The 22437-nt window shown below is 40.7% G+C and overlaps 1 protein-coding gene across 1 annotated transcript in view; it reads left to right on the forward strand.

Annotated features, from left to right (window-relative positions):
* The window catches only part of CPZ (carboxypeptidase Z), a 37895-nt gene extending 15889 nt beyond the window's left edge, over nucleotides 1-22006 (forward strand). The window contains exons 4-11 of the mRNA XM_027723672.2: nucleotides 180-392; nucleotides 2519-2715; nucleotides 3657-3818; nucleotides 9985-10143; nucleotides 14603-14738; nucleotides 15791-15930; nucleotides 19666-19765; nucleotides 21455-22006. Of these exons, the coding sequence (XP_027579473.2) occupies nucleotides 180-392; nucleotides 2519-2715; nucleotides 3657-3818; nucleotides 9985-10143; nucleotides 14603-14738; nucleotides 15791-15930; nucleotides 19666-19765; nucleotides 21455-21810 (1463 nt within the window). The 3' untranslated portion in view covers nucleotides 21811-22006. The remainder of the gene's footprint in view (nucleotides 1-179; nucleotides 393-2518; nucleotides 2716-3656; nucleotides 3819-9984; nucleotides 10144-14602; nucleotides 14739-15790; nucleotides 15931-19665; nucleotides 19766-21454) is intronic.
* Nucleotides 22007-22437: the final 431 nt, after the last annotated feature.

The raw sequence follows: 22437 nt of genomic DNA on the forward strand, positions 1-22437 counted from the left end.
AAACAAAATATGCCACAATAAACAGTGTAAGATGTACTACATACATTTAAGGTTTTGATTGTGTCTGTATTTTCTATAATTCTTCTACTTATAAAGGTATTTTGCAAAAAAGTGCAGGCTTTCATGCAATCCTCTGAGCACTATGGTCTTAAACACTGTGTTACAATTTTTCTTTGCAGGAGAAGTAGATGTTGAGGAAGATTTGCCTTCAAACTTGCCAGCAACTTTTATTCAGTTCAAACACCATTCATATTCCCAAATGGTGAGCACGTTGAAGAAGACTGCTTCTAAGTGCTCCCAGATTGCAACAACTTACAGCATAGGTCGCAGTTTTGAAGGGAAGGATCTTTTTGTGATTGAGTTTTCAACCAAGCCTGGACACCATGAACTGCGTGAGTTACATCAGTGTTGATCAGGTCGCCTGAGGGGAGACCATTCTATCCAAGTGAAAACTAGTTCTTTTAATTGGATAACACTAAAACTGTAAAAAGCTTTTGTTCAAAAACATTTCTTCTCTCTTGTATTTCTGAATTACAGTGATACCCAATGATTCACTGTAGCAACTACAATCCAGTAGCCCAGTAGCAATTTCTAACTGTTATGACCTCTGTGTATGACCCTGGTTAGTATTCCTTGCTCCTAGATGCATGTTACTTGGTTGTAGGGGAGTTAATTGGCTGTTATTTTTTTGTGCCCAGTGTACAAACAAGTTGGGATAGTCTTCTGTTACTGACTTGCCCTTCCTATCATCTACCACTTCCTCAGTCTCCCTTTATTTATCACTGTACCATGAAACCCCCTCACTCTTCCTACGAGCAAGGCCTGTCCCTAGTCTAAACACGGTCCTTCACATCCCAAAATACTTACATCTTCTGAGAAGGCCTCAGATACAGAAGGACATTGATATCAAAAAAGGACAATCCAGCACCAAAAAACACTGCTCCTGAACAGAGATTCAGGTCAGTGCAATACCTGTCAGTGTAACAGGAGGATCATACCAGGAATTTATGACATCATAGCACCTGAACAGATGCTGTTATACTGTATATAGGTGCTAATATATATTAGGATATGAATCCCTGAAGAGGGGAACAGTGATGATCTCTATTTTGTGGATTCATCACTGAGACAGTAAGGGCCAGATTTTTAAATGTTCTAAATTCTTCAAAATTTGGATAATTTTCTTAGGGAGCATTAGGTATTGTTTTCCAACTACCAGCTCCCAGCTCAAAAACCATACCTGACTAAATCTGGTGGATTGCTATGAGCACTGCTGCATACTAAGAGCCTCAGGTTGTTTTTCATCAGAAGAGCTCCAGCATCAACAGAGCCTCAGCAGTGTGGCAGAACTAAACTACATCTGACTTAATACTTTATTGAGATTATCATCTCAGGTCAGGCTACTCTGTCCTCGGTGTGCTGTGCTGCAGGGGATGCAGAGACAGCAAAGACTGGTATCTTTTTTTACTCTTGCTGCCTTGCCTGGTGTAGAGGTGTTTTGAGGTGCCTTTAGACTTGGTCAGTTCCTGGTAGATGTCTTTAACAGAACAAAGATCTGCATTACATTTTTCTGGCCTATCATGCTTCCTCTCTTTTTTAAAGAAAAGAAGTTGCAGGTGTCTTTTTAAGCTTATACTCCATTTGCCAGGAAACACAAAGTCTATGAATCAGGCTTTTAAATGAAAACTGTGGTATGGCATGATAAAAGATGGTACTTAGCCATTACATCCATTACATTACCCAGCATTTTTCTTCTAAATCTCTTGCTTAATGCTGCTCGGGACAGCCTGAAAGGAGGTGGAAATAGCTCCAGAGCTGAAGATTTTGCCAGCCTGAGCAACTGGCATAATAGCTCTGTGCCAGGCTCCCTCCAGTGTCTAGTGCTCAAGGCTGGCCAGGATCAAAGGCAAATATGAAGGGGTAGACAGGAAAGAGTGTCTCCAAAGTGCAACTCTTTTCTACTTTCCATTAGTCTCTAAGGAAGGATGGAAATTGAGAGAATAACTGCAGGGAATTGTGAAATTACGTGTTTCTAATAGTCTCATTCAAGGGCTATTTAGCCTGAAAGCCACTTTTTATGCACGACTCAATTTCTGTTCCAAATAGAGGGGTGATATATTACACATCTGCAGGTCATTTGTAGGATCTGTGACAAAATTGAAGCCATCCAAGGTAAGCGAGAGTGCCAGGGGTATATTTTGTTCCTTCCCAGCCATGGCATTCTTGTTTACAATTAATGATGAGTCCAGCAAAAGCTGAGAGCAATGATTGCCTCTTATGGTTTGGGATACTGATAGATTGGACTTAACTTTATTTTGCACTTTTTAAACTGTTGCTGAACTGATGTGTAATAGAGAGAAGTCCACCTGGAACTGATGTGCTGTTTACAGGATAGTGTGCATGAAATTAGTGTAAATAAAAGTTTCTGGTTCATAAGTAAACTATTTGGGTTACTCTGTTTTTGGAAGCCACCCAGGTATAATCAAATTAAAGCATCTCATTGCTTCATGTTCCACAGTCAAGCCAGAATTTAAGTACATTGGCAATATGCATGGAAATGAAGTTGTGGGGAAGGAACTTCTAATATACCTTGCACAATATCTGTGTTCGGAGTATCTTCTTGGGAACCCTCGCATCCAGACCCTGATTAATAACACCAGAATTCATCTCCTGCCTTCACTCAACCCTGATGGGTATGAACTAGCTGCAGAAGAGGTAAAAGGTTTTGTATAAGGAAGTGTTCAGGTCTTCATGTTTCTAGAATTCCCCATGGGAAAGGACAAACTGGGAGGGGAGTGTCACACAAAGGAGGGAACGTTAAAATTGGCAGCCAGAATCCCAGCTGGGTTTGGTGGTGGGTTGCTTTCCAAAGATGATGAGAACAGAAATAAAAGGAAATCACAGCCATATTTGTCATTTTTGCTGCCTGCATGGGATGATGTGGGAATGACTGTGTTACTTTTTCACACATTTAGCACCCTGCAATCAGTTCTAGAACAAAATGCCTTCTGACTCACTGTAATGACTTAAATTGTTTTATAAGGAAATGTAGCTTAATACCATGGAATAGATGTTCCCCCTGTTTTAGAAGTACAGGTATTATGAACTGTGAATATTTTCTGTACTGTCCCAGTTTCATAATGGATGGCAGTTTTCAGAGATCAACTAATTTCTGAAGGAAACCTGTGAAAAAAATTATGTTATATGTTACCTGACGCTCTTATTTTTTTCATCTCACTGTTTTCATTACCACCATAAGCATGAAACTAGACTTTTCTTTTTCTGCTTGCTCATTTAGTGAAAGTCTGGGGTTATTGCACTCTGCCTGATCCTGTCTTGGGGCATCACCTGTATTTTCTTTTTCTCCTCCTCTAACCCACTCTGCATGCTGCTCTGTGCTGAGCAAGAAGATGCTGTGTTCCTCTTGTGAGTCACATCACTGGTGAGTGAAATGCTTCTTGAATGCTAGTTAGTGCATTAATATTCATGTGGACAAAAAGTGATTAATAAGTGTGATTTTTTTAACGATACAGACATTTTCAGTTTACTTCTTTTAAAACTTCCCTTTGACTAAAATGGCATTTTCAACAATTTCCATAAAGTGCTACTTCGAGACAGGAAGTTAATCTGAGGTTGGCTTCTGTGTTACAAATTAGGGAGCTGGTTACAATGGATGGGTCATTGGACGACAGACAGCTCAGAACTTGGACCTGAACAGAAATTTCCCAGATTTGACATCTGAGGCTTACAGAAGAGCTGGCATTCGTGGAGCCCGTCTGGACCACATCCCCATTCCACAGTCCTACTGGTGGGGTAAGGTATGAATTACAGATTTTACAAATCATATATACTACAGAGCAACTCAGAAAATAAGCAGCTAAGAATGCTTGGTCTGAAGTTCCTTGCTGGTAATCTATAAAATGCTGATTTTATAAGTACTACTAAACTGGACAGGTTCAGAATTGGCATGAAAATCATGGTGTAGGTCTGGACAAAGAGGCAGGTCTCACAAATAATTCATAAAATTTGTGGATAATTTGAATTTTGTTATTTTAGATTAAGAATAATAACTGTTATGAGGGGGCCACAAGTGTGTGATGACTCATTATTAGTGATTTAAACTGTGGTGCACATGTTAAGACTTTATGGATTTGGCTGTCATTGCAATAAGCTCTACGCAGGTTTGATGCAATAGTGGTTTCTGCCTTGGAAAATGTACAAAGGCTTCATGCAAAGTTGTGTGGCATCAGAATCCATAAAAAAAGGATGTTTATAGATGAGTGTAACCAGATAGACCAACAGAAACAGCCTGTCAGGCTGAGATGGTGCTGGAAGTGAAACTTCCTACTGCAGGATAAAAGTGGGATGGAGGCAGTTCTACAGGGCCTTCCACTCATCATCACTAAGCTCTATTTCATGTTATGTCTAGGAATATAAAACTCAATTCTACCTGTGTCTCTGGCAGCCCCTAACACTAGCAACTCTCAATAGAACTTAGTTCCCCTTGAAAGCAGAATCACAGGAAGTTAAATCAGTAGTTCTGGTATTGAGAGCTCTGCTTTCCTTCTGCTTTTAAACCCATTTTATTCTAATTCAATTTTATATTGCTAGCACAAAGCCTCAGTCAGGTGGTGAACAGGATTGTTCAGCAGGTGGTGTGTTAGCAGAAGATTTGAGAGACCATACTTCAGGTTCCTACTGTGCTGCAGGTGGTCTTGTGTAAAGCCATGTCTAAATCCCAAAGGCATCCTTGATGCTGCCACAGAGTTTTGGCACCATTTCACAGTAGTGAAATCTGAATAAAAGCATATCACTTCCTCAGGATAATGTGCATATGAGGATGCAAAGCTTGAGAGGCTCGGTATGGCATAGAGTATTAGATCACTGATTTTTTACATAACTAAGCTCAAAAAGTTTATTCTGTTTTATGCATGTAGTCACACAGATCCCAGCTCATGTCACTGGGTTTCTGCATGAGTGTAAGGTCACAAACTTGAAAGTTTTCAACTTTTGACTGAATAATGACAGATAACTGTGAGCTGGGAAATGCAAGTGGGGTACAGAGTCTCAGATGGGAAAGAAGGATTGAGAACTGTGGAGCAGAGCCTGAGATCAGCTCCACAGATAAAAAATGAAAACAGACAAAAAAACAAAAAGAGGATTTTTGGAGAAAAGTCAGAGATTTTGATTCACCTCTGTGGTGAATCACTTCTCCCTAGCTGGATGTCAAGTGCCCACCGAAGCCACTCTATCACTCCCCTCCTCAGCTGGACAGGGGAGAGGAAATATAACTAAAAGCTCATGGGTCATGATAAAGACGGGGAAACATCACTCAGCAATTACCATCATGGGCAAAACAGTATCAGCTTGGGGAATTATTTATATTTCTTCTATTTATTATGAATCAAATCAGAGTAGAGTAATGAGAAATCTTAGAAACACTTTCCCCCTACCTCTCCATTCTTCCAAGGCTCAATTTTACACCTGAATTCTATATGCCTCCTTCCCCTCACTGGTGCAGGGGGACTGGGAATGGTGGCTGTGGTTAGTTCATAGCATGTTATCTCTGATGCTCCTTCCTCCTCAGCAGGAGGACTCCTCACACTCTTCCCCTACTCCAGCATGGCAAGTAAAGATGGATAGCTCCCTCCATCCATGTATTCACTCTCTCTCTCTGTCCAGAGGTGCACGATTGAAGACCCGAGCAACACAGAATAAGGACAAACATATCTTTGCCCCCCTTCTTGCCACTGCCCAGTGCAAACTGTGAGTTTGTCTCACACTGTGCAGAGTTCCTGTAATTCTCTGGATTTTCTGGTTCCAACCTCCTCCCTCCCTTTCCAAGTCCTGCTTCTGCCCTGGTTCCTTTTGCTGACCTGTGAGATGGACAGCGGTAGGCAGCCACTTGCAGAAGTCATCTTTATAACCATGTATTTAGCTTTTCTAGACACTGTGTAACATTGCAGTTTCTAGAGGGATGGATGGAAACAGCCTAACAGTGCTATCACATTTAGAGCTACAGCTCTGCCCCAGCTGCAGTGTGCTGGTCATCCTGGCTTATGTGTCACCAGAGACAAAGGGCCAGGGAGCCTTGGCACACCACACCCCTTGCCTGAGCTCTGCCTCAGTGGATGCAGACCTGGGATTATAAATGTTTTGCTTCTCCTGCAAATCTTTTCTCACTTTTAAAGAATAAATAGGGTGATCATCCAAGGATTCACTCCTCAGAGCACCAAAGCTCAGGGAATTTCTAGGTGCTCTCCTGACCCCAGAGTTGGTCCTGGCCTTAACAACACTCAAAGCATCTCCAAATCCGTATGCTTTGCAGAACAAGTGAGGAAACCAATTTGCCTGTGGCCTTGATGGCACCACAAAATCTTCCTGCTGACTGCCTTTTCATATGGTTCATAAATCTGGCAGTAAGTGGTCTCGCAACCTCCTGTCCCTCTCCTCTGCTGGTGGTATCACAGGACAGCCAAATCAGCTCTCCCGTGATGAGCCTCAATTTTGTCAGGCAGATGAACCCATGGCTCTCACAGTAGTTGGCTTTGTGCATGCAGGAGCATTAGATTGAATGTTTCAATACCAGCCTCTCAGCTTTCATTTACTTAATAGTGTTTGTTACCTACCTTATTAAAGTAATTATCTGAATATTGCAGGGCATTGCATAAAGATCAGAAAACAGAAAGCAAGCTCTCAGCCAATCCCCTAAGCTCAGGAGAGCTCCTGCTCCCCATAACCCTTGCTGTACAGGATGTTTTGTTCCCCACTATTATGAATTATTGTAATAAGTGGTCTGAGGGCTCAGACTGAGGTACTTCAGGCTTCATTTGAAATAAAGTCAGTTCAGTTGGCTTGATTCAAACAGAATTTGGAAGTCTGTGCCAGTGGAGGCTGGCATAGTCTTTAAGAAAATAAGTCTGGCTGTCTCTAAAAGGGAAAAAAGAAATCTTTGAAAGCCATGGAGACAGTGACTAATTGCAGTATAATCGACAGAAATGAGATTCAGGTTTAAAAAGGGTAGTGGCTGTTCTCTATACTTATGTAGAAATGATTTATCTGTTTTCTAATTGTTCCCTGAATTGTTCTTGTGAAATGGATACTTCAAAATTGATCTCATATAACTTAAAAGCAAGAGCCCTGGTGAAAAAAAGAATCAAAACCCACAAAACCCACATTAAAGGAAAAGTCTATGAATAGTCAAAGGCCAGAGTGACATAGCACCTGCTATCATCTGGTGAAGCTGAACCAGGATGTGCACATTTCAAAGCCATAATCGTTCTGTACATCATGTCACTGAAATGCTATTAGGATAAAAATAGTGACATTGAAACTCCTGATTTACCACAACATTCACTTCAAGAAGACATTGGCTCTGTGAGATGGCACTGTCTCAGGGCTTATGCAGGTATCTACTAAGTGAGTTGGCTAATTAGGATGAAGGACTGAAATTAGGAGCTCTCAAATAAAACTGTGCATTTCACACTTGCCTGATGAATTGCAGAAGCAACTTTAAATCTTCTTATCAAGACCCAAGAGTGCTGTTTGAAAGCAGGGCTGATGCTGTGTCAGGTATGCCCTCTCTGGCTGGGCAGCGGGAAGTGGGGTAGCTGCAGAAGGGTAGGGAGCTGATGAGATTTTGGGGCAGCATCCTCCTTGGGAGTGCTGCTGCTGTGGGGCTTGTAGGGTGTGAGCTTGGTGGCAGGTGCTCAGCCACTCCAAGAACTCCTAAACAGGGATCCACAGGGCAGACAGTGACACTTATAGTCCCTTACTAGCCACCTGGGGTCTTCTGCTCTTCAGAGGAGATGGGCTCAAAGGAAGAATGAAGCCCTTCCGGGATTAGGGTAGGAGTGGCTGATTCAGTCCCTAATTCTCTTGGAACAAAGATCATCATCAGATCATCCCAGAGCAAGGTACAAAGACCAGAAGAACAAATACTTTGCTGCAGATAGCATTCTTTGGACACTGCCAGGTTCATTGTCAGGAAGCCTTTGCGCTGTTTTCTTCTCCTGCCTCTGTGTTGTGTGAGTGGGTGTGTCAGACTGCAAAAAGTGCAGAACATTTGTCCTTTCCTTTTGGAAGCCCTTTATCTGCCTTTTAAAAAATGGGGGGGTTTGTGTCATTCTCTTCCTGGGAACTCTGTGTTTAATCATCCCAATTATGCAAAAAACCTTGGTTGTTTCTGGTGTGCCAAGTGCATTCTGTGTGTTTCTGAGTTGATAAGCCTTTACCTATTACACCTCATTTTTTAAGTTGCCTCTTTATAATGCCAAAGTTGAAAGGGTTGTGACACAGAGATTCAGAAACTACCACTATGTTGATAAATAAAATGAACCTGTCCTGTTTCTCCTGAGGATGAGTGGCACAAACTGGCTCGTGTCCATGTGCTAACCACAAACTCCTGCTTTAATGATTCATCTTACAGCAGTGGGAACACTCAGATTCCGATTTCTTCCCAAGTATGAGGTCCAGCCTTTCACAGATGCACTGGCTAGAGGTACTAGAGTTCAGCTCATCAGCTGCAGAATGGCATTTTAAGGAAATCTGAAAAATAGAAGGATTCAATTAATAACTGTGGCATCTGAAGGAAGGTAGTCTCCTGCTTCAGTTGGGAAGGGGTGTGGTGATATCTTCTTAAATCATTCTAGGCAAAACTATATTTAGACATAGCTTTTTCCTTTACTTTCTGCTTCATTACTGGAACTATAATACATCCATGGTGCACCTTGGCTTCACAATGTTTTTCGTGGATCCACACCTGGGTTTGTGCTATCCGCTGCATCCTCAAAGCTGTGATTTACCAACAGCAGGTTAGGGACTGATCCAAAGAAAACAGGAATTACTATTATTGCAACACTAATGTGTAGGTCTTTAGGGGTTTTATTCAGTTGGGTTTTACTTGTTTGTTTGCTTTGTGTGGGGTTTTTTCTTGCACATTGTTGACTTGATTCACTGTTACCAGTTCTGAGGCACTCTGGAGCCCTGGCTCCCTGGTTTTCTGACAGCTGATGGAATGAAAGCAGAGGGTCACAGGCAATGTTAGCAGCCCTAAATAGGTGCTGGATTAAGTCCATCATAACGGATCTTTTTCATTTTTATAAAACCTGCATATCTGCATTTGTGCAGACTTCGGATGAGCAGCCTCTGCTCTCACCTGCTTTTCCTCTGGTAACTTCACTCAGCTGCAAGGAAAAGAGCCTCAACTCTCCAGGGGCGCTGGCGTGAATCTGGGCTTGCAGGGACCGACCACCAGATGACACTGTTATCCCTAAGAATGAACTAACATGGGAGCAAGGCCCTGAAATTACTCCTCAGAAACAGGGGGTGAAGGAGCCTCCTGCGTTCCGGGGAAAGCATGGGTGCCTGAGCGTCTTCTGCAATTCCCTTGACCTGTGTTTCTGAGGAGGGAATGTCAAGAAAAAAAAAAAAAGGAAACTTATTTGATTCAGTTCATTGCAGGTAAACTGCAGACATTGCTGTGCTTTATTATATGCATTAGTTTTCATTTATTTGCAGATGAACCTGGACCAAAGGATAGTAAATGTATTTTCAACAAGTGATGAGAATTACAAATTGATCCCCCTATTCCAGTTTATCCATCCACAGTCAATCCTGCTGATTCAGAAATGAAATTAGATAAGGAGTTTGATTTGCTAGTAGTGGTAAAACACTACAAATTTTTCAGCCTAAAAAGCTGTCATCATCACTTTGAACTGCTGAAAATGTCACTGTAATTAAAAGTTATTCTTCTGTCAAGGTTTCTCTTTTATTTTTTCCCCACAGTTTTTCCACAGTGAACAACATGTCTCATCTGTTTCTTGGAGTGAACTGACTTTCTCCCCTTATTAACCTTTCGGATGGAAAAGCCAAAGAGCCTCAATGTTCTTTTTGGCACACTCTCTTCTCCACTGACCTTTATGCTGCCCAAATCCCTTTGGAGCTGCATGGCTAGTACAGCTTTTCTTTTCTTCTGGATTTCAGGTGGCCCCTGAGACAAAAGCAGTCATGAAGTGGTTGAGGTCTATCCCATTCGTGCTCTCTGCCAGCCTCCATGGGGGTGAGCTGGTTGTGACCTATCCTTATGACTATTCAAGGCATCCTATGGAAGAAAAAATGTTCTCCCCTACACCTGATGAGAAGGTAAGATTGTTTTTGCAGTAAGAGCAAACTCCTGTGGTTTCCATGTGGAAATGTTTTCTTTTAACAAATAACAAACTTTGATTTATTTAGGTTGTGTAGGTGTGTCTCTCTGTATATGCATGTATATGTTAAATATGTAATAAATCACGTTTATATACATAATGCAAGTGTATATATAATATGAGATTAGCGTACATATAATATGAAATTACCTCAGTTGGTTAGAATATGGTGCTAATAATGTCAGGATTTCAGGTTTCATTCTCATATGGCCCATTTTTTTAAGAGCTGGAATTGATGAGATCGTGGGTTCCTTCCAACTCTGAATTTCATGAGATTCTGATTTATAGATTTACTTAATGTGCTTTAAAACATAGGATCATTTACACACTATCAGCATGGTCTGGAAAGATTTAGCCATCTTTTGTGAGGCCAAATATGATTTCATAAAGCACAGCCTAGGAAAATCCAGGCTTTTAATTTTTAAGGGGACTAGGCTGTGATATTTTTACCAGTGATTTCCAGAAGAAAAGGAACAAGCCTGACCAACAGCATTATTTTCTGCTGAAATCTATAGAGGGGAAAAAAAACAAGACTGGCTACCATATGGTGGCAGCCTTGTAACATTTATTCCAGGTCAGTTGAACCAGAAAGGTTTCCCCCTCTCGTCCCTGGAAAGCTCCCCATTTGGGACACACTGTAAATCTTCTGTGAAATTTTTTGCCATCTTTCCTATTTCCCTTTGGTTTCCTCAATCTAGTATTCATTGCCTACATGCCCACTAGGAGAACAGCTAGATTATCAGCCTTCTAGAGTATGCTAAAAATGTCCCTGACCTCCTAAGAAAAGTGGTTCCTTATATAACGAACAGCAGTTGAAAATAGTTAGAAGTTGATCTTTGACTTGAAGCATCTGTTATCTTTGAGCATATCTCTGGTCTGACTTCTAAAACGACAGTTCTCACTACCACACGTTAAATATTTAATAATAAATTAATAAATGCTAAACATTTGTATATCAATCCATCTCTTCTGAGCTTTACAATACCTACTTACTATGCACATATGGAAATGACTTAGCAGTAAAATTAACCGGGCACTCCACAGTAAAAAACCTATGTAAGAAATATCTAGTGGATGCTAATGAAAGCTACAGAAGCTCTTGGTGAGGACTAGGGGAAATCATAAACATGTTCATTTATATCCCATTGCCTGGGCTAGGGTTATCCTTGTTTAAGAATACATGGTGAAGGAATATGGCCATGTGTGCCTTATAAAGCAGTTCACCTGGGGAATGGAAGGACAGCAGTCCCTCTATCATCTCCACTCAAGGACAGCATGTGTATTTTGAGTGAAGTGGTACAGTCACACAGACAAAGGGCTCCATCCCAGAGCAGTGCACCACTGGACAAGCCCTGAAGGATCCCTGGTTTGCAACACTGTAAGACAGGGAGCCTTATACTGGTGGCTGCTGCGTAGTCAGTGGCTACAAAGTCTGGGAAGTTGGCTGCAAATGTGGAAGTTTAAAACATATGTGGCAGGGGGATAGGGGTGTGCTCAATGAAACCAAATTTTTCAAATGACTCAACACAGGAATCTTAACAGCATTATCAGTACCACTTCAAGTTTTGCACAGAAAGTTACAAAACCTGTGTCTGTGAAGTGACTTGCATTTAAGCAACGTCATCTGCAGATGCTGCTGGCAGAGAACCTCCATCCCAAAATAAAGCAGTTTGGTTTAGCTGCCATACATTAGCCATAACCTTTTTCCTGACTGCTGACCTTTCCCATTTGCTGTGCAAGAGGAAACTTTCAGCCCAGGGTGAAATGCTGCAGTGCAGATAATGGCCAAACATTAAAAAGTCAAATTCTGACAAATATATTCAAACCAGGTTGCCCTGTTTGAAAATCTATATGGGTGCTGCCACCTCCCCACACTCTGTCATGGTGTGTGTGTGGTAGCACAAGGATCCTCTTGGCACTTGCTCCAAGACACTGCAGATTTCAAGCCTCTTTATCCTGTATCACAGCCTGGGCTGGTACCTGCGGAGACCAAGGAGTCTCGAAGCTGAACCACGTCCTTACACTCACATTCTTGCATCTGGTTCAGCCCACCTATTCAAAACTTTCCCATGTTTTGACTTCTGGGGAGGCAGATGTTTTTAGCAGGCACTCACTTTGTGTTACACAATAAGTTCCATCGATGCTTCTGCTCACCAGAGCAGAAAGGTCCACAACAAGTCAAATCCACTCCTTTTGGTGAGTTGAAACACTCCCTTTCATCCCCCTGAAAACCCAACCTGAGACAATTAGTGGGGTAAAAGTGCTGACCAAGGTAACGGCACTGACCTCATTTTATGAAATAAAGCATCATACTACCAAAGACACAAGGATTCCTCTGTGTTTTTTCCCATTTTGTTCCACAGTATTACACCTAAACATTTAAGTTTTTTTTGAGGTCCATGATTAGTCATACATTAGCTGCTAAGTAATAACAAATGTATTGTTATCCAGGAACTTTTAATTTTTTTTGAAAAAAAAGTATAATTTTTTTTTTAAACCTATATAACTTGCTTTTGGAATTCTCACTTTCTCTTCTCACTACCACTTGCACTAGTGACCAGGCAAAAGCCTTATGCCCCTTGCTGTGAAACAAGAGAAGACTTGGTCACTGAAAATAGCACATCTGCAGATGTCATTGTAAAAGCTGAGGAACATACTCCTAAGTCACATTGGCACATTCAAAACTTTTAGCAAATACCTTTCACAGGATGTTCAGAAGTGGTACCCAAATTGGTGGTAGAAATTGAAGATATTGAGTCTGGCACTGAACTATTGGCAGTGAAAGTTCTCCTTAATTTAATTAACATCCACTTCTTTTCAGCAGAACTTTGAAGGATACTTAATTTTCTGTGCTGGACAATACTTAGACACATAGAAACTCAAGGGAGCTGCAGAAATGTTTTATATTAAGTCAGAATTTTTAGTGTCTGGTTATCAGAAGTATTTTGGTAAATTGTCTTCACACTTATATTACACTCTCTGTCCACCTTTCCCTGGTAACCTATCTGATCCCATAATTGACTCAGCTTTGTGATTATTAGAAACAACCATAAATATTAATCAATGTTGTGTGATTGGTCATTTTGACATCAAGGATAAAGTTTTAGGATTACTTCTAAAACTAGTATTTTAGTCACCCAACTCCTTGCACACATTATCTTAAGCAATATGCAATGAAACCCTTGATGATGAATAGTAGGATCAAATAGCATCTGATAACTGCTGTAATTTCAATCTTGAACTCTGAAAGCATAGCCTTTGCAGATGAAGTTCAAATAAACAAAAAGGAGAGGGGGGATTTTTGTACGAAGTTGGAATAAATACTGGAAAAGAAGGGCAGGAACATGATTCAAATAAATGGTTTCTGCAGATCACTGCCATTTCTGTCACTGTCACTGTTTCTTTCTGTGTAGTGACTGCTCTGCTCTTCATCAATATCAACACTCTTAGGAAATCAGTGGTGACATCCTACATCACCACATCCTTTCATTCACTTTTTAGGAATGGTTTCTGCCCCACAAAGAAGCAACTGTCATTGAGATCAAACCGTCAGGTTTGCCTGTGTGACTGATAAGTGCAAAGCAAATTGGCACTGTCTATCTTAAACAGCAGCAGTCAGTGTGAAAATCTAGTTGGACTGAAGGTGATATAAGTATTTTTTAAAGGGTAAAAATAGCAAAAGATAAAACGCAACCTAAAGGAGGTCTACCAGAAAGACGCAGAGGGACTTTTTTATGAGGGCGTGTAGTGATAGGACAAAGGGGAACGGCTTTAAACTGAAAGAGGGTAGATTTAGATTACATATAAGGAAGAAATTTTTCACTGTGAGAGTGGTGAGACACTGGAACAGGTTTCCTAGAAAAATTGTGGATGCCCCACCCCTGGAACTGTTCAAGGTCAGTTTGGATGTGGTTTTGAGCAACCTGATCTAGTGGGAGGTGTCCCTTCCCATGGCAAGGGGGTCGGAACAAGATGATCTTGATGATCTTTAATGACTTTTCTAACCCAATCCATTCTAGGATTCTACAATAACAGGGAGAGATAATTTCAACTTTAAAATCTGGGACCTGAAGCACAACCAATCAAGCCTTCTGCTCCTGTCCCAGATGATAGATAGAAGCCAAGTATCACAAAATCCACTGGTAATCAAAACGTTGTCTCTGGCTAAATATATTGGATTGCAGAGAAGAACCTTAGAGAAGAAGAAAAACGAAAACTTCCTAGCAAAAAATGAAAACTTCCTTGCACAGCAGTTCATTGCTTCCATCAGTCTCAAGGGGGCTCAGGGTCTGGGTGGGTGGCTCATTGTCTGGGCTTGCAACAGCACTAGTTACTAGCAGCAATGACAATGTTTAGAGTTTGTAAAAGCAAATGTATTTCAAAACTGTTTGTTACAGGTATTTAAAATGCTGGCTAAAGCCTATGCAGATGCACACCCCGTCATCTCGGACCGATCGGAACTACGTTGTGGTGGAAACTTTGTAAAACGTGGAGGTATCATAAATGGTGCTGAGTGGTACAGCTTCACTGGAGGTAAAACCACTTTACTGTCATATCAAGTGAGGTAAAACCTCTATGTGACCTTTATAAGACACAAGGGTTTGAACAAAGTAATTTTATTCATTTCAATTTGCTTAAGGTCATACACCTGCAAAACGTAGCTTGTAGGGGATTTAAGTAGCAAAATGTATGTGGGTAACATTTGTATTCAGATGACATGGGATGTATTCAGCCCCATTGTGACTTGAGGAAAGTTAATTAGTTATGCTTTAGTACAATATAATTTTGTTTTTCAAATCTGAAATGTAGAAATAAATGCTTAATGGTATGTTCTTATTCCTTAGCAGCACGAGTTTGAACCCATTTTGCAAGTGCTGATTTTTCAATCTGTTTAAATAATTTTTTTTTTCCAGGGAAAATTACAAACATCCCATTCATTTGTGCTTTTGTTGTTAATTTGATTTCTCCAATAATAGTATTGTGTTTTCTTTAGGATTCCTGCAATACTGGCATGGATGAAATATCAGTGTTCATAAATTTTCAGCAGTGGTTCAGTTATGTTTTCAAATAGGACTCAGCTTGATCCCCAAATAATTATGTTGAAACTAGGTATCGAGAATGCTTTGGGGCATGGGTGAGAATTAGGTTTAAGTATCTTTGGCTTACATTCTTCTCAAAAATATATCCAATGTCTTTTGTACAGAAACAGTTTTGAACATAATAATGGCAAAAGGTCATTTCTGTTCTGGTGACCCTTGGCAATCACCTTTGATACAGCCGATTATCCAATTACCGTGATTAACCAATCCTCATCGCTCTACCGCTACTTCTTGGTCAGGAGAATAATAATTTAAAATTACGCTTTTTTGCCTCAAAGAAGTGTCATTGTCATTAGTTAATTCGTAGTTGAAACAAGTTGTTGAATTCTGATTTTGTTGAATACTTTTTATATATTAGCATATACTCTTTGCAATATAATAATCTACACCCACTGGGATGGCATTCAGCTGATTGCAGCAGCAAAGCTGCAGTTAAAGGCTACATTGCTTGTTCATGAGCTCATCTTTTTCTTTTTAAATCTGTAGGTATGGCAGATTTTAATTACCTTCACACAAATTGCTTTGAAATTACCGTGGAGGTAGGATGCGAAAAGTTTCCTTTGGAGGAAGAACTGTTTACAATCTGGCATGAAAACAAAGGTGCCCTTCTGAATTACATGGAAATGGTATGGCTCTGCTTTTACAGACCTTTGTGTTCACAGTTTAACTTTTTCATTGCAAGTATCAGTTTTTTTACTGTTCCCCTAGTTAGTTGTCAAGATAGGGCTGAATCAATCATGGCACTCCACCAGGGTTCTCAGTGCCTCAGTCTGTCTAGCAGTACCCACAGAAAATATTCTGCCTGTACTGCAGGAAAAGTTGAGATTGAGGACTGTAAAGGCCTTGAAAACACTGAGAAAGGGCATTATCTCTGAATACTTTGGGCAACATTATACATCATGTGTCCAAAATTTAACACTATAGAAAACCCACATATTCAGAAAAGTATAAGTCAAACTTTCTCTTGAAGATTAAAGCAACAAGATCAGCTCTCCAGAGACCTTCCTGAAACTTTTTCCTTTCCACATTCTGTGTTTGTGTCCCAAATCCTACCGTCCCACAGCAAGATTTAGATTAAGCTAAAATCTTGCTAGAAATGCCATTTACACACTTTCCATCTTGATTTCTTTATGGAAGTAATTTTTAAAGGTCTGAAGCCAGATCTTCCAAAGGAACAACTGTGTGTCTCTGAGCATTAAAATGCCATTTAAAAGTAATTTTCAATAATAAGTTTAAGCTCAGCAAAAACAAATATCTCACTGACAATAAGTAAGTGAGCACAGAAACAGAAGTTGCTCATCTTTCTCTCAGCCATTAGTAGATTAGCTTTCTGTCATGCCTTATTTTGATAGAGTACGCAGTAATTTAAAATTGTTAGGAGTGTTTTTATGGCCTTTCTGAGCAACCTCTTGCTACTTGTGGTAAGTATTATCATTCAATAAAGTCTACAGTACAGACCACCAAACTCATTTCGTTTTACAGCTGTCTGATGAAAATGAGTTTTAGTGAATCCAAATGGAGCTGGGTTAAATCCATATATATTGCAATTGAAGTCTTCAAGATGTAAAGATTTTATAGTGCGAGATACTGTAGAAGTCTGTGCTGGAAAAGCTTTTTGAGTAAATGCAGGACAGTAAGCAAAACTACTTTGTAGATAAGGATGACTGAATTACTCCCGATAAGGATTAAGTCTGCCATAACCAATTCAAACTTTTCTTATTCTGATACGTACCAGGCTGTTTGGTGTGTGTACAAGTCCACTTGGTTTAACGCACAGAAGCAGAATTCATTTTCCTAAATGCCTATCCCTTCTCCCCATGAGAATTAATATCAAAACACTCTCCCAAACTCATATGGCACGGAGTTGAGGAAAAATGAAAAATAGTTCATTTACTAAAGGAAACCAAAACAACATTGTTAAAGAAATTTCAGTTTTGTCATTTTTATCCTGTTATGTTGTAATTGCAAAATTATTATTGAAGTTGAATGAGGTCATACTTGTTTGAGTATGTCTACACTGCAAATTAAATTTGGGTCCAAGATGACTCTTCTGACCAGATTTATCCACTATCCATAACATAAATCCTCAAGCCCATGCTGAAAAACAAATTGCAATGCTTCATCATAAGGGCCAGTTTTCAAGTCCTTATACTGAGCTGTTCCTAAATCTTCCTGTGAATAGCTCCACTCAGTACAGAATGACCTTTTAACAAGAGCAGTGACAACACAGTCTCACCTTAAATAAAAAACTGCTGTCACTAGACCAGGCATTTTATTTTCAGCTTTTTATTATGAATTTCTGTAAAGTTGGATATTTTAATGTTTATTTTTAAATGTCTTTATACTCCAACAGAAAAGCAAATATATTTTTCCCATTGTTTTGATGCTTTGTGCTTTTTTTTCTATTCTTTTGTGACAAAGGATACTGGGGAGGGGAAAATGAGAGGAAAATAAGAAGGTGGGAAAGTGAAGTAAAGAACAGCTCAAGCTGATCATAACAGTTCAGACAAAAAATCAAAATGGAATTATTTTTCACTTAAAAAGGTCATATAGACTTCCCAATATAAAATACTGTAGTGGGTTGACCCTGGCCAGATACCAGGTAACCACTAAAGCCACTCACTCTCTTCCTCTGCAACTAGACAGAGGAGAGAGAAAAAAAAACAGCTAAGAATTCATGAGTAGAGATAAGAGCTGGGAGAGGTCAGTGACTGATTACCTTCACGGGCAAAATAAGACTCAAAGTGGGGATAATACTTATATTTATTACTAACAGGATAAGAGCCAAAGAGTGAGAAATAAAACAATCTTAAAAACACCTTTCCCCCACCCCTCCTTCCTTCCATGTTCTCCCTCTTCCCCCCCAGTGGTGCAGGGGGACGGGGGTTGTGGTCAGTTGTTCTTTCTGCCGCTGCTCAGGGAGAGGAGTCCTTCCCCTGCTCCCGTGGGGTCCCTCCCATGGGAGACAGTCCCTGATGGACCTCTCCGGTGTAAGTCCATCCCTCGGGCAGCAGTTCTTCCCAGACTGCTGTCCCGTGTGTCACTCCTCCATGGGGTGCAGTCCTTCATGAATGAGCTGTACTGACGTGGGTCCCCCACAGGGGCCAAAAGTCCTACCCAGGAAAAACCTGCTCCAGCGGGGGCTTCCTTCTCCATGGGCTGCAGGTCTCCAGCAGGACATCCCACCATCCTGGGCCTCCCACGGGGTCACAGCCTCCTTCATGCATCCACCTGCTCCAGCATGGGTTCCTCCATGGGCTTCAGGGGGTTCTCTGCACCCCAATGGTCCTCCATGGGCTGCAGGGGCACAGCTGCCCCACCATGGGCTGCACCACGGGCTGCAGGGCCTCAGCTCCGGTGCCTGGAGCACCTCCTGCCCCTCCTTCTGCACTGACCTTGGTGTCTACATTGTTATTCCCATGTTCTCACTCCACTCTTCCCTGGCTGGAATTTATTCTGTGCAACAATCTTTTGTTTTTAAATATGTTATCTTGGAGGTGTTACTGTTGCTCCTGATTGGCTCAGCCTTGGCCAGCGGCAGGAAGTCTGTCCTGGAGCCGTCTGGCATTGGCTCCACAGGACAGGAGAAGCTTCTAACAGAAGCCACCTCTGTAGCCCCCCCCGCTACCAAAACCCAGCCACAGAAAACCACAACAAATATTTTCATTTTGGAACATTGTAAAAAGAGAACCATAAGAGATTTAGTTTTTAAATACTTGGATTTTTTGTTTTGTTTTGTTTTATTTTATTGAGTTTCAAGTACAGTGAGCTTTTTGTGCACCTCCTTGTATGACAGAATTCACATTGCTCTTTAGATTGTCACCAAGCACGTTTCTCAACAGCTTGAGCAGTTCAGTTCTGTGCTCATAGAGAAGGTGAAAGGATATCATACACTGCTGTCATTACATTCTGACAGGTAGTGAAGCGTAGGCAGCAGAGCGATGATGAGTCCCAAGCACCTAAAGTGATGCCTTCTCATTGTGTACAGAGCCTTGGATTGGTTTTTAAAGCCTTAACTTTTCGTTTCTTTCTGGTTCTGGGTCTAGGGCAGACATTCAGAAGCAGTCTTTACATACCGTGGTCAGATCATGAGGTGCCAGTGATTTGTGCACAGAAGGGTCTCTCAATGAGGAGCCACATTCCTCACCCCAAAAAAAGCTCTGATTTCATTATCCCTTTCTCATAGCCCCCCTGTAGCTCCCTAGATAGGGAATGTCATCTGAAGGGGCATTAGCACCTGAGACCCTCTATAACAGGTTGAACCTTTTGACAGTTTCCTCTCTGCAGGGGTTTTCTTGTAGAAGCTGAGGAAGTGGTACTGTAACAAGTGACTGCCATCTAACTTCGCTTTGCTTTACCAGGTTCATCGGGGGATAAAAGGAATTGTGTCTGATAAGTTTGGCAACCCAATAAAAAATGCTCGTATTTCAGTCAGGGGCATTCAACATGATGTCACCACAGGTAATATTTTCAGTCTAAGATCTTTTCTGGGACAGAGGGAAAGTACTGAGAGCTGAATCTGCAAAAGTCTTGTCATATTTGATAGAAATGGCACCTTAACGGAGAACTGAAGGCTCAGCTGTGTCTTTGCTTCTAGAATAACAAGAAAGAAGACATGTCAAGCTGGCTGTTGAGTTTGACATGTCTCTGGCATGACAGAGTTCTTCTGTGAAAAATTTTACCTGAGTTGTCTGCTGTCCACCAAAGCCAATGTTTGGGGAAATAGGGCAATAGCTCTGCTCAGGGGCTATAATCAGTGTGGAGCACTGATGGAATAAGTTAGCTGAGATATTGTGAGCATGTTGTAGATAGTAGATTAGGATCTACTCTGATTTTAACAACTAGAACAATTGCAGTAATTGAAAGGTCCGCAACTTTTGTTATTCATGTGGAAATGCATAAACACATGCAATTTTTGTACAATAGTTATATCAAATGCAAAAAAACTAGAACATTGAATTATTATACCTACCACCAACTGGTAAACATGTACTGAGGGGCATGTAACTGCTAATTTTCACAGTCATAAAGTTCTGAGCTTTTAGGCTGTCACTGAAATCAATGCTCTGTTTTTATTATTGATTTCAGTGAGAACAGGGTAGGCCATAGGAGTGCAAAACAGAAGACATGAATGGTAACATTTTGCTCTAATGGCAGTTGTTGAATCAATTTGGAAAGCCAGAATGGCTTATAATGTAATGGATGCTTTCCAGCTTCCAAAAAAACTAGCATTAGAGGGGATACAATAGTGGAGATGATGCAGATCGTTTTGGCTGGTGGGAGACTCTGGCATGAATTAGGGTCTTTTTCAAACTTCTTCCTAGACAATGGCTTCTCATTGGCAGTGAACCTTTAAAGGATTAAGAATTAAATAAAAATGTGTTTATATTGAAGGAAAGAGGAGTGTTTGTTCTTTAGTTAGATGGGGTTAAGAATGTTATATGATTAAAAAGTTTTTGATTTCAGTGTTAAAAAAAAGAAATTCCACAAGAAAATAGCATTAACATAACATTTACTTAGCTAAGAGACTTACTATTCAAAATAAAGGAAATATAAAATGGAGAATAATTTTTTCTGTTTTAAAATTCCCTGATTTTTCCTGCAGGCTCTAACCTTCAGCTGGAGGGAATTTACACCCATTTTACACTAATGGCAATTTATACCAGCTGCAGCTCTGACTCCATAGTCTTATGTGCTAGAATGTCTGCAAAGTAATTGAATGTAATTTAATAAAAGCAGGGATTTCTTAGCTCCTTAGACATACTAAATATATATATTGCAGCCTGGATTCTGATTTCACTTTCTTAAGTTTCACATAGCTTTAAATTAATTTCTCTGGGAGTTATTCTCTGTACCCTTGGGAAAGCAGAACGAAGAAAAGTTTCTTTTCCCTGTGATACAGGAACAGCAGTTGCTGACATTTTGTATGTGAATTTTACTCCATTAGCTCCAAAAGGCCAAGTTTTCACAGGCAAAGTCTCTTTTTGTCATCTACAGTTTGCATTCAAACAGTTTTCAGAGCGTGAGATCCTTTCACAGCCTGCCCCCTAAATGCTTGTGCTATCTGTGTGCGCACGGGTATGTGACTGTGTAACTTTAAAGGGTGCGAGACTAAAAATCAAGTTTTATTGTGCTTTTACCTTTCCTAAGCTGCTGATGGAGACTACTGGCGACTCCTGCCTCCAGGGACATACATAATCAGCGCCCAAGCGCCGGGATACAGCCGGGTGATGAAGAGGGTCACCATTCCTGCCAAGATGAAACAGGCTGGGCGAGTCGATTTTGTGCTGCGACCCGCTGAGGCCTGGCCCAACAAGCTCCTCCGCCGCTCCATGGAAAACACGTACGACCCGTACGACCCACTGGAACTTTTTGACCCTCATGCCCAACACAGGCAGCCCGAGGCCCGAGGTGGGTCATCACCAGGCAGGGAGAAGCCCTGGTGGTGGTCTTACTTCAGCTCTCTAGACCTGCACAAACCCCTGTGGCTGCTCAAGCAGCGCTGAAGGGCACCACAGTGCTCTGCTCAGCTCCCTCTGCTGCCCTTCCACCGGGTTCCAGACACTCTCACTGCTCTTGGCAATATTTAAATGTTTCATTTGAAAATACAATGTTAATTCAAGCGCGCTTACTTCTTTTGTTTTCTCTTCACACACAACTGAGCATATTCAAGTGGGTTCTTTGTATATTAAAAAAAAATGGTGCACATACAATCAAAGGCCAGATTTTATGCAGTTTTTTTCTTGGTAATGCTCTGTACTTCTGCCCATGTAGTTAATCATCACATCCATTATTTATTAGGTCCTAAGTACCTGCAGGAAAATATTCCTGATCCTTTAATGCATTTTTGTACACATTTTAATGCATTAATGATTATATACTAAAAACAACTTGCAGAAACATTCAGAAAACTCTTTTCTCTTTTTTATATTAGCATATTAATTTCAGTTCATTACTTCTTCTAATATCAGCTAAAAATCTTGGGAGGTTTTTTAATTTTAAAAAGGTTTTTTTAATTTAAAAATAGGTTTTTAATGTATTTCAGCAAAATACTGAAAAATGTCTTTACTGCTGGAAATAAATCCTATGACATAGAAAAACACATGAGATAATTTGTGAGGAATTCAGGATAA

Source organism: Pipra filicauda, unplaced genomic scaffold (assembly GCF_003945595.2).
Source record: "Pipra filicauda isolate LSUMZ 115617 unplaced genomic scaffold, ASM394559v2 scaffold393_size659558_pilon, whole genome shotgun sequence".
Taxonomy (NCBI): Eukaryota; Metazoa; Chordata; class Aves; order Passeriformes; family Pipridae; genus Pipra; species Pipra filicauda.